The sequence below is a fragment of the Larimichthys crocea genome, chromosome XXII (assembly GCF_000972845.2).
Source record: "Larimichthys crocea isolate SSNF chromosome XXII, L_crocea_2.0, whole genome shotgun sequence".
Lineage (NCBI taxonomy): Eukaryota > Metazoa > Chordata > Actinopteri > Sciaenidae > Larimichthys > Larimichthys crocea.
Window position 1 is genome coordinate 6,130,712 of NC_040032.1, and position 14,736 is coordinate 6,145,447.

The following is a 14,736-nucleotide window of genomic DNA, read 5'->3' on the forward strand; positions in this document are numbered from 1 at the left end:
TAATAAATAATTAAATTATGTTGTTATCTTGAGAAAACAAAGCTTCGTTATTTCAAGGTCTTGAGGGAAAACTGTCCCACTATCTCAGGAAAACATTTGTTATTTTGACATAATGACATAAATTACTCTAGATCTCAAGAAAACATATGAAATTAACTTGTTATCATGAGAAAACTGTGGAAATAAAATGTGTGAATGCTTGACCTTTTAGGGCTTCCATAGGATCAAATGTGATGGTCATGCCATGCTGACGTGATGCTGACTGATTGATCTGACCTTCTGATCGATATACTAGACTATCCTTTTGTTTTCTCAAGATCTCATATTAATTATGTCGTCTTGAGAAAACAAAGTCTAGTTATCTCAAGAGCTTGAGAAAATTATCCTGTTATCTCGGGTTAACAACATTTGTTTAGGGCTTCCGTACAATGAGCATGAGGTGTAGGAATTAAATCAAACACGATCAGTCCAGGTTAGTAGGTGGTGGAGCACACGGTTCTTAATAAAAAATCTTTAAGTACAAGAGAAGTGAAGAAGTGTAACTTCATTATTCAACAGTGGTTAATAAGTTACTAAATTACTATATAGATCAGTTATAAGCCATTAATAAGTACAACAAAAAATCTAGTTGGTGTTTATTCTATTCTCTATTCCATAACTCCATAACGCATCATGGACAACAGCTTAGAGAGAATACTCATCTGTTACATTAATATATAACATGCACTGACTAAAATTGTTAAATTTACTGTACAGCTTGCAGGTTTTGTATATTTTTACATGGAAGAATATGTCTACAGTATCTATCTATTTGATAATAATACTAATAATACAATTTTATATGTTGATAATCCACAAATAAACACACACAATAAGCCAACAAGTCAAAATGGACAGAAGATGACAAAAAGTGTGCTGCTGAATGATAAAAGCAGCTGCAAGGGGAATTTTACACACAACAGAGTTATTCTTAAGACTTGTAAACTATCTGTAAAGCCTCATGAAATGATTTATCAACCATGAATAGAGTTACAATATAAGTGCTAATCCTGTCTGACTAATCTATAGACTGTAAACAATACAGAGAATCCTTTTTGAGCCTAATTTAAAACTGCTGTGACATGCATTCACACAGAAAGTTTCTATATGCCAGAACTGCACTTTAACAAGTGGAACTTTGTAAAGCCAACTCATCCTGATAATACACATTCCCCTCAGCCCAGCTCTTACATTCTTGCATCTTTCAGCCTGATGCTTTGTGTCATGACACAGTCCATCAAAGCAGGGAGGCTGACACCTGCTGCCCAACTCTGAGCAGTACAACCGTGGAGACAGAGGTGGGTGAACTGATGTCTCTGCATATACAAAGTAAGTTCTGGATGCTTAATTAATACACAAACAGGATATAGTCACTTTGTTTTTGTTCCCTTCATTTGGTTGGTGATCCTTGAGCTTCCTTCTGATAATTACCACAAGTCCCCAAGTACAATCTGCACCCCACTGCAGTGATGACATGCCAAAACAAGTGCTGTGTTAGTATTCTGTTATGTACTTAAGGTCACCAGGGTCAAATTTGTCTCAGCAGCTGATTGTTTCCTCTTTGTCCTGTAGTACCATCGTGCCCCATGAAATCCAGGCGCATAGACGGAACATATTTTTCTGTAAGATCACCTGTGCTGTAATTTATTCTCAGTCAGGTCTGAGCCCAGGACTTTACTGTGGGATAGAAGCCCGTGGAAGTTCAACATAATGCCTGCTGACTGATGTCTGTTTACCTTAAACATCAGGGCGATGTTTAGCAGCTCAGCATGTTCTCAAGTTAATTTGTGGCTCTGTAATGTTTGTACTACTACTTTATCTTTGTATCAAAGGGTGCAATTATCTCCACTAGCCTTGAGCTTACGAAAGAAACAAATGAAAAATTATGTGTACATTCACATTCCTCCACTTGAGCATCAACAGCACCTAGAACACTATTTACAGTGTCAGATTAAGTCTAATATGATTTCAGATTTAAGTCGATCTTCAAAATTTGTTCTTTCTTTATTGAGCAGGTGGGCCTCGTTGTCGTCATCTCTCTTCATATTGCATGTTTTATATTTAAAAAGAGTGTTCATCCTTTTGAAGGCTGAATCTAGTGTCCAAGTTTATTAATTAAAGATTCAGTGTGTAGAATTTAGTTCTAGTTTTAGTTCATCTGGTGGTGTAATCTCCTCACATCACCCTTGCCAACCTAGTGTAAAGGAGAAACAACACTTGAAAGCCCCTGTCTAGAGTCACTATTTAGTTTGTTTGCTCTCGGCTATTGTAGAAACATGGTGAACCCACTTCCACTGTAGATATATAATAAAAATTACAGTAACTGTTATTAATTTCAAATTAAATGAAACTGTAGCTGTGACTGTTGTCTGATGTAGTTGTCCCTAGTTTTGTGGCACATTTATGATAATAGAAATAGAAAACTTTTTATGTCATTGTACAACAGACATACTGTAAGCACAGCGAAATTACAGGGGGCTTTGACGAGGTGCTGGTCCTAATATAGGTAATAGTATAAAACCACAATACAAACACAAATGCAAACATAAATATATAAGCTATACAAAGAAAACAGGGTGTATTCATAAAAAGTGAATGCTGCATTCTTGCTTGTATTTGCATAGCAAATGGTAAAAGCAATTGCTCATTTATTGCACATGAGGTTATTGCTTGTGATACTCAGGTAAGAAGTTATGAAGTAAAGTTATTGCACAAGAGATTTTGCATGTTGGGGGGCTAGTGCATGTGTGCATTCAGGATGGTGATGGCTTTGGGAAAGAAACTGTTCTTGAGTCTGTTTGTCTTGGCTCTAGTGCACATGTATCGTCTGCCAGAGGGCAACAGGTCAGACAGGTGGTGGATGGGTGGATGGGTGTTGTCTCTCACAATGGCCTGCGCTCTGCTGAGGCAGCGAGATGAGTGAATGTCTTTGAGGGACATTTACTCATCTCGCTGCCTTTAAATATAATACATTCATATTTAAATGCTGCACTAAAAATCACCGAGAAAACTCTCATCATGTGATGTATTCATCACTCATCATTAAGTCACCGTGCACGGGCACAGCTCTGTGTGCGTGACCGCGCTCCCTCCACGGTGAACGCGCACGTCGCCGTCGTCCTCCTTCCTGCCGTTGGTTGGTTGGTTGGACAGTGTACGGACGGAGCAGACGGTGCAGACATGGCTGCGCTCAGTAAGATACCGCACAGCTGCTATGAAGTCGGTCACACATGGAGCCCGTCGTGCGTGCAGTCCGCTGTGGACGTAACCAGAGGAGCTCTGGAGGTCTCCTTCAAAATATACGCCCCGCTGTACCTGGTGAGTTTGTCGCCCGGACCCTGTGCACCCCGGAGCTAAAGTCAGCGAGCTAACTAAGTGAGGCTAACTAGTCGTAAACATCACCTCACAGTCTCGAGGCTGAGATCAAGTTCATGAACGTGCACACACACACGCACGCGCCTCGTCCAGCACTGATTAGTCGGGCTAATTAACAGCCATCACCTGATGAGTTATGTAAACAGATGAATTGAGCAGTTAGCCGTGAACTCTTCTTGGGGACACTCAGTATTTTTTAACGCTTGTCAAACATCAGCTCCAAGCGTTAAAGTTAAAGTCAACAGATTTGGTAACCAAATGTGAACGACACCTAGAGACTGACTGACTGTGTGTGTGTGTGTGTGTGTGTGTGTGTTGCAGATAGCAGCCATTCTAAGACGAAGGAAGAAGGATTACTACTTAAAAAGACTTCTCCCTGAGATCCTTTGGTCTACCTCTTTCCTCACTGCCAATGGAGGTCTCTACATCGTTTTCTTCTGCATCCTCAGGTCAGTCTGTGCAACACATGGAACACAGACACACAGTGTCAGCAGCTCGGTGAAATGAAAGAAGCAGTGTGTGGGATTTAGAGGAGCGGTCGCCTTACTTCACGTTCTCCTTCTAGTATTAAGGAGAAACTATAAACCTCGTCTAAAATGTGACAGGCGTCTGTATCTGTCTCTTTTTTTAGGCGATTGTACACTAATGAAAACATGGTTATTAATATATTTCATTCCTAGCATTTTCTGTGAATGGAGCTTCCTAAATCCTACACACTGGACCTTTTTAAAGGAGCAGTGTGTGTGATTTAGTGGCATCTTGCTGTTCACTTGTTGATTGCAACCCCATCTCCTCACCCTCAACTCAGCTCAGCTCAAACTTTATTTATAAAGCATATTTAAAAACAACTGTGGTTGACCAAAGTGCTGTAAAGGTTAATACATATAATTAACATATAATACATATAATACCATAATTACAGAAGGTTAAGATAAATGCTAAGATATTTAAACATGGTTAAAAGCCAGGGAGAAAAGGTGTGTTTTTAGGGAGGATTTAAAAACCTCAAATGATCCAGCAGATCGGATCTGCCAGGGCAAGTTATTCCAGAGTTTAGGGGCCGCCGGCACAAAGGCTCGGTCACCTTTTGTTTTTGTTTTTACCTAGGAGAAGAAGTGAACATGTAAAAAAAAAAAGTCCCCTATCTAGAGCCTACTGTAGAAACAACGTGGTGGACTCTAAATAGAGTCCCTTAGATGTTCCACACTGGACCTTTAAATGGTGATGAAGTTCTGTTACATTCAGCGTGTGCACAGATGTTATCTCAGAGTTTGTTGCTTAAATGCGCTCCATCCAGTTTTTCTTGTAAACAAAAAAAAAACTGCTGTTTGCATTCAGTGTTAGTCACTGTGTATACTTGAGTCTGAACAAATGTGTTCTTCAAGGTCCAGGTTTAACAGGCTCTATTCACAGAATACGGCAAAAATGTAATATAATATGCATAACTATGTTTTCATTAGTGTACAGTCAACTGAAAATAAGAAGTTATGTTTATATTAAGACACCGCAGTTCCTCCTCCACAGTGTCAGCCATGTGGAACCGTCATGTTTCCCAGAATGCCTGCCTTGTGGCCACCATAGTTCCTCTTTCTGACAATAGGAAGGACACGCCGCTACATGCCACCAAATCCTACACAATGCTCCTTTTAAAGCCTGATTGTTTACATCCATGTTTACTAGCCAGCAGTCTTCGTCACTGCTGCACGTGTCCAGTAATTGTACAGTGCTCAGCGGCATGGCAGGAATATGTATCAGGACAGTGCTCATGAAAATAAAAATGAAACCCAAAAAAAGTTAAGCATAACATCATTAAAGATGACTACATGGACTGTCCAGAGCCGTACAAATAATCAAACCGTTCCATTTTGGTAATCATTTCGCTTTTGATTTAAAGCTGGGACTAAGATCTGAAGCAAAGTGGTGCTGTCAGTCTGTGTCACTACTTTCCAGTTGTGAAATAACGCTGTACATGTCTAACTTTAGGAAACTGTTGGGAGGGTTCTACTCCTGGTCTGCTGGCTTTGGCTCCGCACTGCCTGCCTCCTATATTGCCATCCTCCTCGAGCGTAAGAGCAGGTGAAATTCAGTCTGTGTTACTTTCTCTAGACTTTTCTTATGTCCTACTCTCTGAAAGTCTTCATGTTTTTAACTTAAACACATTTGCCAAGTACAACGCTGCACAAAATGATATGTTTGGGACCTAATGGCCATCAGGTATGGCCGTATTGCTTCTTTATTGATTGCTCATCTATATGTCTCTCTCTTTTCCCCCCACCAGGAGAGGGCTGCTGACAATATACATGACAAATCTTGTAAGAGCAGCTCTGTTCATATAAACATTTGTTCTACATAAAGAGCTATGCCTTATTTTGCCACACGATGCATCAGTGTAAACGTAACAGTGTAATCTTGTCTCCAGGCCACTGAGACTTTGTTTCGCATGGCAGTGACGCGAGGCATCGTCAAACCCATCAAACATGGCGAGGTGAGCAGAAAGCCACGTTTGGTTCAGGCTCCGTGTTGTCAGGGAGCCACACTCCCTCACAACTGTTTAACCAACTGTTTTACAACGTGCCTGACTCCACGCATTCTGTGGGATTATTGCTTTCAAACGGCAGAAGCTGCCTGTTTTATTATAGAAGCAATCTATATCCACGGCCAGATGCTTCCACCTGTCTCACTTGTTGTCCTCTTTCTGTCTCTTCAGGTGCTCCTGTTCTGCATAACTGCATCACTCTACATGTTCTTCTTCAGGTCAGAGCTGCACAGTGGAAACATTCTTACAGTGAAATGTGAAACTGGTTAATTAGTTGTTATAAATGACCTTGAAATATTGAAACAAGAGCGTCTGGTTAGAGTTTGAGCTGAATGTTGTTTCATACTGCAGGAATAAAGATGGTCTCAAAGGCTTTGCGTTCTCTGCGTTAAAGTAAGTCGGCCCTGTTCCTACCGATGCTCTGAATGAGATCGCTGTCATTGTTTGGGTGGAGACGAGACATATGTGGTGTGTATTTTCCATCAGGTTCATCATTGGAAAAGAGGAGATTCCGACTCACTCTGTGACGGCAGAACACGCCTTTACAAGAGCCCATGAGAGAACAGCTGCTATAGAGACACAGGACTCGCAGGTGTCAGCCGAAAGGCCCAGCTCCAGGAGGAAAACTCTGATAGCCTACACCAGGGAGCTGCTAGAATCTATGTGAGAGGATACACACACACACACACACACACACACAGAGGTTTGTTTGAGTGCCCAGTTTTGACATGTTCTTTTTATTTTTAATAATCCAGATGCAAAAAGGGTCCAAGACACAGATGTTGTAAACATTACCAAGACAACTGCATTTCCTACTGCGTTAAAGTAAGTTTTGTCCCGATGATGCATTTAAAACACTCTAATCCCATATTACAGATGATGATAATGCAGAATTAAATCCTTTTTTCCTCTTTGCTTTCTTCATCCAGGGTTTTGTCAGGATGTTCAGTGTCGGCTACTTGATTCAGTGTTGTCTTAAAGTGCCTTCAGCATTCAGGCAGATGTTCTCGAAACCCTCTCGGCTCCCCTCACTCTTCTACAACAAAGAGAACTTCCAGCTCGGGGCCTTTTTAGGATCCTTCGTCAGTATCTACAAGGTACAAGATTTTTATTCTTCACAACATCTCACTGCACTCTTTTTATTATTATTTGTCTCCATCTCATTAAGGACAGATTGAATTTGGTGTTATGGTTGCTAACATTTGAGTATATAGTGTTTTTCTAAAGTGTTCCTCTTTCACTCAGGGAACAAGCTGCTTGCTACGCTGGCTGCGTAACATTGATGATGAACTCCACGCACTGATCGCTGGTAAGACATGATTGTGTGAAGTGTCAAATAGAATTCCCGTAGAGCCACCCACCTCTGCAGTTTGTCATGTCCCAGCTGATTTACTCTTGTCTCTTTTCCTCCCTCGCGTCTTTCAAGGCTTCCTGGCTGGTTTGTCAATGTTCTTCTACAAAAGCACGACAATATCCATGTACCTCTTCACAAAGCTGGTGGAGGTAAAAGACAAATCTCTCTGAGCACTAACTGAGAACTAACAACTGACGAGATAAGATAGTGTTATTCTACATGTCTGCTTATCTGTGTTGGACAGTTTCTCATTAACAGCACGTCTCTCTGTCTGTAGACTATGTACTTCAAGGGCATCGAGGCCGGACGGTTCCCTTACTTTCCTCATGCAGACACGGTCCTGTACGCCATCTCCACTGCTATCTGTTTCCAAGCTGTAAGTAACACATATGCTTCACGTACATGTTTCTTTTTCCTTTTTTTTTTTACTAAGAAATGATAACATGTATGACTCTATGCTGTTAACACAGGCTGTGATGGAAGTGCAGAACCTCAGGCCTACATACTGGAAGTTCCTGCTGCGTTTAACTAAGGGCAGGTATGAATGTATGGTGTGAAACCAGTCAGCTGTCAAACAGTGTTTTCTTTGAGAAACGTCAGTTGCACCCAACTAAAGGAAGTTCTTTTAAAACTAAAAAAGGAAGTAACAGTTCACAGAGGTTATTTTCTCCTCTTGTAGGTTTGCTCTGATGAACAGACAGTTGCTAGATGTGTTTGGAACTCAGGCCTCCAGGGACTTTAAAGGCTTTGTGCCCAAACTGGATCCTCGTTTCGTCACGGCGCTTCTACCAGGAGCCGACATCCAACTTGGATGACTTGGGACCAGAATGTGGGAGTGGCTTTAGGGCTGCCTCGACAGTAAATGGACAGCTCTGGCTGTTCTTTCTGCATACCTTGAGGATGCTTTTAAAAGAGGTGGTGATGTTGTGTTATGAGATTGCTTTGGAGGGTTTAAAAGCCTCAGATCTGTCCAAAGCCGGGTGTCAAGTGTGGTGTTGCATAAGCTCATTTCCTGACTGGGATTATCTGGATACAGCTAACTGGTAAAACGAATGAAACACACTTTTAAATTCAATAAACCTAAAAAATTGGTTTATTGGAAAATTAAAAATGATCTCACTTCAGATGCAACAACATTCCTTTTATCCTTTTCATCGTAATGTTTCTTCATTTTGCAAGTTACCTGAAGAACTTTGTACCAGCTGAGCTCACTTTGGTTCTTTGGATGTCTGCCTTTACGTCAGAGGGTGAAACTCGCTCACTAATCTTTTTGCAATGGGCACAGTGATCCATGATTTTTTTAGATTTAAGAGGAGAAAGAATTTGAAATAATTACTCCCTGATCATTTTTGAATGTGTACTTTTTCAACACGATGGATGCAAATATAATTATGTAGCCTTATCACATATTTTACTCTGTATTAGACAATGGGAGATGTATGTTAATTGTGGTCTTTAATATAAAAACGTGATGTGAAACACAGAGGTGGAAAGTCGCCATTTTTTAACTATTTTTTCAGGCAATTTTTTTTTTCTTTCATTGATTACTAAATGCAATATTTTGGCAGTATATTTTAAGTTACTTCACTTCATAAATTGTTGTCATTAATGTAAGTGAGTCACTTTTATAGACACTTACTGGGATAGAAGAAAACATCAAGGACGGTGCCAAATTTGGACATTCATTCTGTGGGAAAGATGATGAACCCTGAACAAAATATGAATTTGCAACACTTTAATTTGCTGGTACTCCAAAACTACCAATAATAATAATAATGCACATAAATCAACAATAAATACAGTGAAAGAAAACATCCACAATTTGTTTACCAGTAACTGTACTGGGACTACTTTTTCGGTGGAATCAGGTCAGCATTTACAGTTCATGCAGAGCACAAATAGATTCTTTTAAAACCTGCATTTACAGGTTGCAGGTTGTCTCATACTGCTTTTTAACAAAGAGATTGATGTATTTATTCAAAGGTCATGTTGTATAAGAAACACAAAGTCATATTTGCTCAGAGGTTGATGGCGAGAACAGTTTTTCCACACTACATATTAGTACTTGGTGTCTCTTCCACCTCTGGTTTACAGTAAAATATATGTACCCTTCATCTAATGCTGAAACTGTTTACATGTAATAAGAAAGAAACTGATCAGAGAACAGGCTTCAAAGTTTAGAAACCTTTATTTACAAATGTATACATGAGCTACATCAGCGATTGACTAACTGTTCAGATCTTATAATTTAAAGTCTGAATAATTTTCAAATACTCTTTGAAATAAAAGTTGGGAACCACAAAATACATTGTCTACACAAAGTTCAGTCAACTTGACTTTTCACTTTATTCTCCGAGGAGTTTAGACATGACTTCAATATTAAATATATAATTTAGAACTAAGGATGTCTGTTACAAGGATGTGGTGAGTGAACACTTTCACATTAACTGAAAAGTATGAATGACATATTTTACTATGCGATAAATAGTGTGTGTGTCATATATATATATATATATATATATATATATATATATATATATTATATATATATATATATATATATATATACTGTATATGTATGTATATATGTTCACGTGTAATGTACCTGTTAGTGCTCTTTATTCAGAAAATCCTCATGCCACATCTACATTTCAGGATCTGTTTTTATGACACAGATTAAATGTTAAATATAAATATTTCAATATTTATCATCACAGTAACAGTGTTACACACATTAGTAGCTGTAAACACTCAGCATTAGAAAAATACATACGTTGGTTTGGTGCTTACATAAGGAGTAAACATTTATAATCATCACTTTAAAAGTTACATACGTTGTTTTTGGTGCCTGTTTGTTTCCCAGATATATTAGTGTGTGTGTGAATGGGTGTATAAGAGACATTAACTTAAAGAACTTTGTAGAAAGGCGCTTTATGAAGTTCAGTCCATTTCCTTGTATTAGTTTACGGGCAGATCTGCCACATCCAATATGGCGGCGACGTAGACTTACGATTCAGCGCTCAATGCGGCGTCTATGTATATATGTCTATGAGTGTGACAACCAGCACAAAGCTACCAGGGAAGATGGTTGTCAGACAGACTGCTTTGTGGGTAAAAGGACTGTGGCTACACAACTGTCTAGGGCAGCCCTAACCAACACAAAACATACAGGTATGCATAGCTATACAGATAAAAATGTCTGTTGTATTTACAAAGCTACACTTGTATGCAAACACTATACATTAAGAAATTTTACTGTCCTTCTTGAACATATATTTTCCAGGTTCTCAAGCTACATTAGCTACTCGAACTGTTGCTGTGGGCAACACCACATCCAGCCTTATCCCACTGTGTTCGTCAACTCCACTGAAGCGGAAAACAGAACCACCTGGCTGCCCACCAACCAAGCGTCCGCACATGGAGTTTACCTCACTTGAGGAATCTGTAATTAGCTGCAACTTTGCAGATCATGAAGGGTCCAGCTACCTCCCCAGCTTGAATTGGTTGACACCACCAGAACTGACCAGTGAGTTACTTTTGCTTGTCTTTGGTAATCAGACACTATCAGACATAATCTATTCCTCAATATTATTTTATTTCATGCATCAATACGCAGATGTGAGAATTCTGTCATCTTATACTGCTGTGAATGTGCAACATTACAAATACACTTCGTAACAACCGTTTTTTGTTGCCTGTGGTTTTCTTTGTCAACACAACACCAACCAAGACCCTGCAGGACATGGTGAAATACCTGGTATATAAGGGGTGCCTGCTTGATCTTTTTAAAATCTGCCCTACCTGTTCAAGAGACTGCCAGGTACACACATGTGTAAAAGGGACATTCCTTTCTGTGACCCAAAAGTGCCTCTACCAGAGCTGCTTGTACACCAGAAAGTGGAAGAGTGAACCTCTTGTGGGCAGCTGTCCAGCAGGGAACCTCCACCTATCCGCTGCTGTGTACCACACAGGCTCTTCTTTCATCCAGACTAACAAGGTTTGTTAAAGGAGGGGAAAACATGCCATCATAAAAAAGTGTCTTCTCCCATGGGTTTCAGATCTTTTTTTCCCCACTGATAAAATCCTCCTCTATTTACATTTTCATTGCAAGGGCCATTGCATCCCACAGTGCTGGAGAGGTAAATGTTGTTACAGAGGTATTCTGATTTTACATTGCAGGTTCTCAATACAATGCATGTGAGGACTTTCACCAGGATGGCACATCGTAATCATGTGCAGCACTACATTCTGCCTTCTGTGCTTCATAAATGGCGTTTACACCAAAACAACCTGCTGGACAGTCTGAAACAGAGGGGCACTGTATCTCTCGGTGGTTATATGAGAGCCAACAGTCCAGGACATTGTGCAAAGTATGGTTCCTATTCCATGATGGATCTCGGCACAAACAAAATTGTTGATATCCAACTTGTACAAGTAAGCAGATTATTAAAAAAATATTTACCTGTGTAAAAACAACAACAAAAAGAACATGATCGGTGTGACAATTTAATAAACTCACCAACCTTCCTACAATGTTTCAAATCTGTTCATAAAGTTTTGAAATATCTTGGGCACAGACAGAGGAAAATTAAAAATTAGTTTCTTTATTGGTTGTTTCTTGAAACTCTTCAAATTTAGAATTTTAAAGTCCGAACAGAAATGTAAAGTCTGTATGAAAAATGTAAAAAAAAGTTATGTCTGTATGTCATCCACAGAGCAATGAAGTGGGAAGCAGTACACGCATGGAAAAGGAGGGGCTGATCTGGAGTCTGCAGTATCTCGAACAACCTGGTGTTAAAGTGGCCTCCCTGGTGACAGACCGACACAGCCAGGTTCAAAAATCTATCCGGGCGCAAAAACCAGACATTGACCACTTTTATGATGTGTGGCACTTATGTATAGGTAGGATAATTTGAGAAATATAGTTTTATAGTAATTATTTGTAGCACAGCCCTGCTTCCACTTACATTTTTTCAAACTCTTCTCAGCACTCACTAAGAAGGTGGATGCCATCTCCAAGGAAAAGGTGAAACGGTGGCAAAAAGGTATCAAAACTCACCTTCACTGGTCAGCATCGGGTTCATCCAGTGGAGAGGAAACCGTGGCAAAATGGACATTCCTTATCAACCACATCCAGAATGTTTATGTCCATGACATTCCACTCTTCCCAAAGTGCATCCATCCCTGTACCACTGACAAAAACAAAAAACCTGGTATGTCAATATTCAGTAGCAATTATGTAATTGAACTGCTCATTTTGACACCTAATTTAATAAACTTGTCGTTATATTTGATCATTCAACTTTGGCTGGGTGGTTAATAAAACTTTCTTCTTTAGTCTGACAGACTCAGAGAACATATTTATTTTGACTTTACATGGACTTTAATGGAACGCTCTGCTGTGTGTAGAGGTCTGTATGTAGGTCTGTATGGTTAGCTTGATATAGTTTTCAGGTGATTTAATGAAGGTAAAACACAGTGAATGGCCGTGCTTCTCCTGGACTGGGGCCGCTGCTGCAGCTACAGGGATTTCGTGAACTAAAAGAGAATCTCTTCATATATTGTTTAGATACAATAAGAATCACCTACATTCATAGACCAATGCAGGCTGAATATTTAGTTTAGTATTGAACGTATTTTATGATCCGCGACACATTGTCAGCTTTGGGTACGTTACTCACACAGTGGACTGTGGACAGAGAGACAAATGCATAATGAGATTATGCCTCACGGAGTTAATTACTATGGAATTAAAAAATTGTAAAATAAATTGAATTGAATTTACTTTACACTGTATTCACTTATGTATTTTGTGGTTGATATATGACATTAAACTGTGTTACAGTGATTAATACAACAGTAATACAATTTTTAAATTCCATCGTATTATATGTATAGTATTATATTATAAGAAACATTTATTCTACATCAGTGTTAATTTTGTCAGACGAGACGAGACGAAATATGTTCATCAACAAGCCTTTTTCCCTTGACGAAGACGAGACTATACAATGTTCTAAAAACACTGACGAAAAATGTGCCAATGTGCGTTTTTGTTGACGAATAAAAACGAGATGAAAATGTCATGGAAGAACAAAAACGTCCTCCTTGTTTTCGTCTACTATATAAGAAAAAAAAACAACATCCAGTCCTGCTGTCATGTGTTTGTGCCAGCACTTCTTTTACTGTAGGCAGTGTTCATTTTGTCACCCATTTTTCAATTTAGTCTTAGTCTTGTGTCAAAGTTCATTGTTAGTCTTAGTCACTTTTAGTCTTTCACAAATCATTTTTGTTAGTCATATTTTAGTCGACAAAAGTCTCAGAATTTGAGTCTAGTTTTAGTCAAACGTGAACACAGGGTATTTTAGTCTAGTTTTAGTCAAAACATTTTAGTCTTCTTCTATTTATTTCAGGAATATTGTTTTTGTTTATTAATTCCAGTTCACTTGTGTTCCAGAGCTAACATATTGATTAAATGTCTTGAATGAATTGAATTGAATGAATTCGTCACGGCCACACGTTTGATATCCTCTTGCTGCTCTCGCACCTGTGGCTTGAAAACAAACAGCATGCAGGAGAAACACGTGTATGGACAGCGCAATCTAGAGCATGAAACGGACCTTAGAAGTCAGGCCCGACCCGGCCCGGGCCCGATAGCATTTGACCCGAGCCCAGCCCGGCCCGTTTTGATTGACAGCTTTGTAGAACCTGAACCTGTTTGCAGCCCGACGTTATTAAAATGTGCGCATATGGCATAACAGTCAAGAATGAGTCTAGCCTCCCCATTTGTGCTAAACACTAACAGTGATGGACTCATCTTAATTTTAATATTTTAGTAGATGCAACTGGCATAAAATCAATTTATTTATATTGAAATTTAACAATTGCATGTAGAAGATGACAGAACATGTCATAATAGGGTGTACCTGCTATTAGTAGATTAAAAAATGAAATCAAGTCATATTAAGTGTGTATTGAAACAACAGACAAGACACTTAGCAAAGTTGCATTGAAGATGAATTCATTCAATTCATTTCAATCAAGACATTTAATCAATATGCTAGCTGTGGAACACAAGTGAACTGGAATTAATAAACAAAAAAAAATATTCCTGAAATAAATAGAAGAAGACTAAAATGTTTTGATTAAAACTAGACTCAAACTTTGAGACTTTTAGTTGACTAAAATATGACTAAAAGTGACTAAGAATGAACTTTGAAACAAGACTAAGACTAAATTGAAAAAATGGGTGACAAAATTAACACTGATTTACATGTTATTTGGTATTTTAATTTTAAAGCTTCATTTGGACAGAATGACACAAACTGGGTTAAGATCAGTATTATTCCTGTCTTTGAATCTTTGAACCACATTATAAAATAAAACCAGGTGTTCAGCTTGGCCCAGCAGCAGAAGTATGAATTTAAAAAAA

At 39.0% G+C, this 14,736-nt stretch overlaps 2 protein-coding genes across 5 annotated transcripts; both read left to right on the top strand.

Moving 5' to 3' along the window:
- Positions 1–3,108: 3,108 nt before the first annotated feature.
- On the top strand, positions 3,109–9,608 carry tmem135 (transmembrane protein 135). The gene is made up of 15 exons (XM_027273857.1): positions 3,109–3,357; positions 3,736–3,863; positions 5,398–5,490; positions 5,693–5,726; positions 5,834–5,899; positions 6,122–6,168; positions 6,302–6,343; positions 6,437–6,613; positions 6,706–6,775; positions 6,880–7,047; positions 7,196–7,259; positions 7,377–7,453; positions 7,582–7,680; positions 7,775–7,842; positions 7,984–9,608. The coding sequence occupies exons 1-15, from the start codon at positions 3,220–3,222 to the stop codon at positions 8,117–8,119; spliced, it is 1,407 nt and encodes a 468-aa protein (XP_027129658.1). The 5' UTR covers positions 3,109–3,219; the 3' UTR covers positions 8,120–9,608.
- Positions 9,609–10,278: 670 nt separating this feature from the next.
- On the top strand, positions 10,279–13,255 carry LOC109136800 (uncharacterized). 4 transcript variants are annotated; one of them, XM_027273309.1, is made up of 5 exons: positions 10,279–10,830; positions 11,035–11,301; positions 11,484–11,738; positions 12,020–12,206; positions 12,293–13,255. In XM_027273309.1, exons 2-5 carry the CDS (start codon positions 11,047–11,049, stop codon positions 12,622–12,624), a joined length of 1,029 nt encoding a protein of 342 aa, XP_027129110.1. In that variant the 5' UTR covers positions 10,279–10,830; positions 11,035–11,046; the 3' UTR covers positions 12,625–13,255. The 4 variants fall into 4 exon arrangements, 3 of the variants coding, with proteins under 3 accessions (XP_027129110.1, XP_027129109.1, XP_027129108.1); XM_027273308.1 differs by having other exon boundaries at positions 10,279–10,475; positions 10,588–11,301; XR_003461434.1 differs by having other exon boundaries at positions 11,170–11,738; positions 12,293–12,606.
- The last annotated feature ends 1,481 nt before the right edge of the window (positions 13,256–14,736 follow it).

What these genes read in the sequence shown, in the direction of transcription:
- LOC109136800 (XM_027273307.1), top strand. Translation starts at nt 10,954, where the DNA reads ATGTGCAACATTACAAATACACTTCGTAACAACCGTTTTTTGTTGCCT. An exon ending in CTTTCATCCAGACTAACAAG is followed by an intron (nt 11,302 to 11,483) that starts GTTTGTTAAAGG and finishes TTTACATTGCAG; the next exon opens with GTTCTCAATACAATGCATGT. An exon ending in TTGATATCCAACTTGTACAA is followed by an intron (nt 11,739 to 12,019) that starts GTAAGCAGATTA and finishes TGTCATCCACAG; the next exon opens with AGCAATGAAGTGGGAAGCAG.
- tmem135 (XM_027273857.1), top strand. Translation starts at nt 3,220, where the DNA reads ATGGCTGCGCTCAGTAAGATACCGCACAGCTGCTATGAAGTCGGTCAC. An exon ending in CTCCTCGAGCGTAAGAGCAG is followed by an intron (nt 5,491 to 5,692) that starts GTGAAATTCAGT and finishes TCCCCCCACCAG; the next exon opens with GAGAGGGCTGCTGACAATAT. An exon ending in GCATTTCCTACTGCGTTAAA is followed by an intron (nt 6,776 to 6,879) that starts GTAAGTTTTGTC and finishes TTCTTCATCCAG; the next exon opens with GGTTTTGTCAGGATGTTCAG.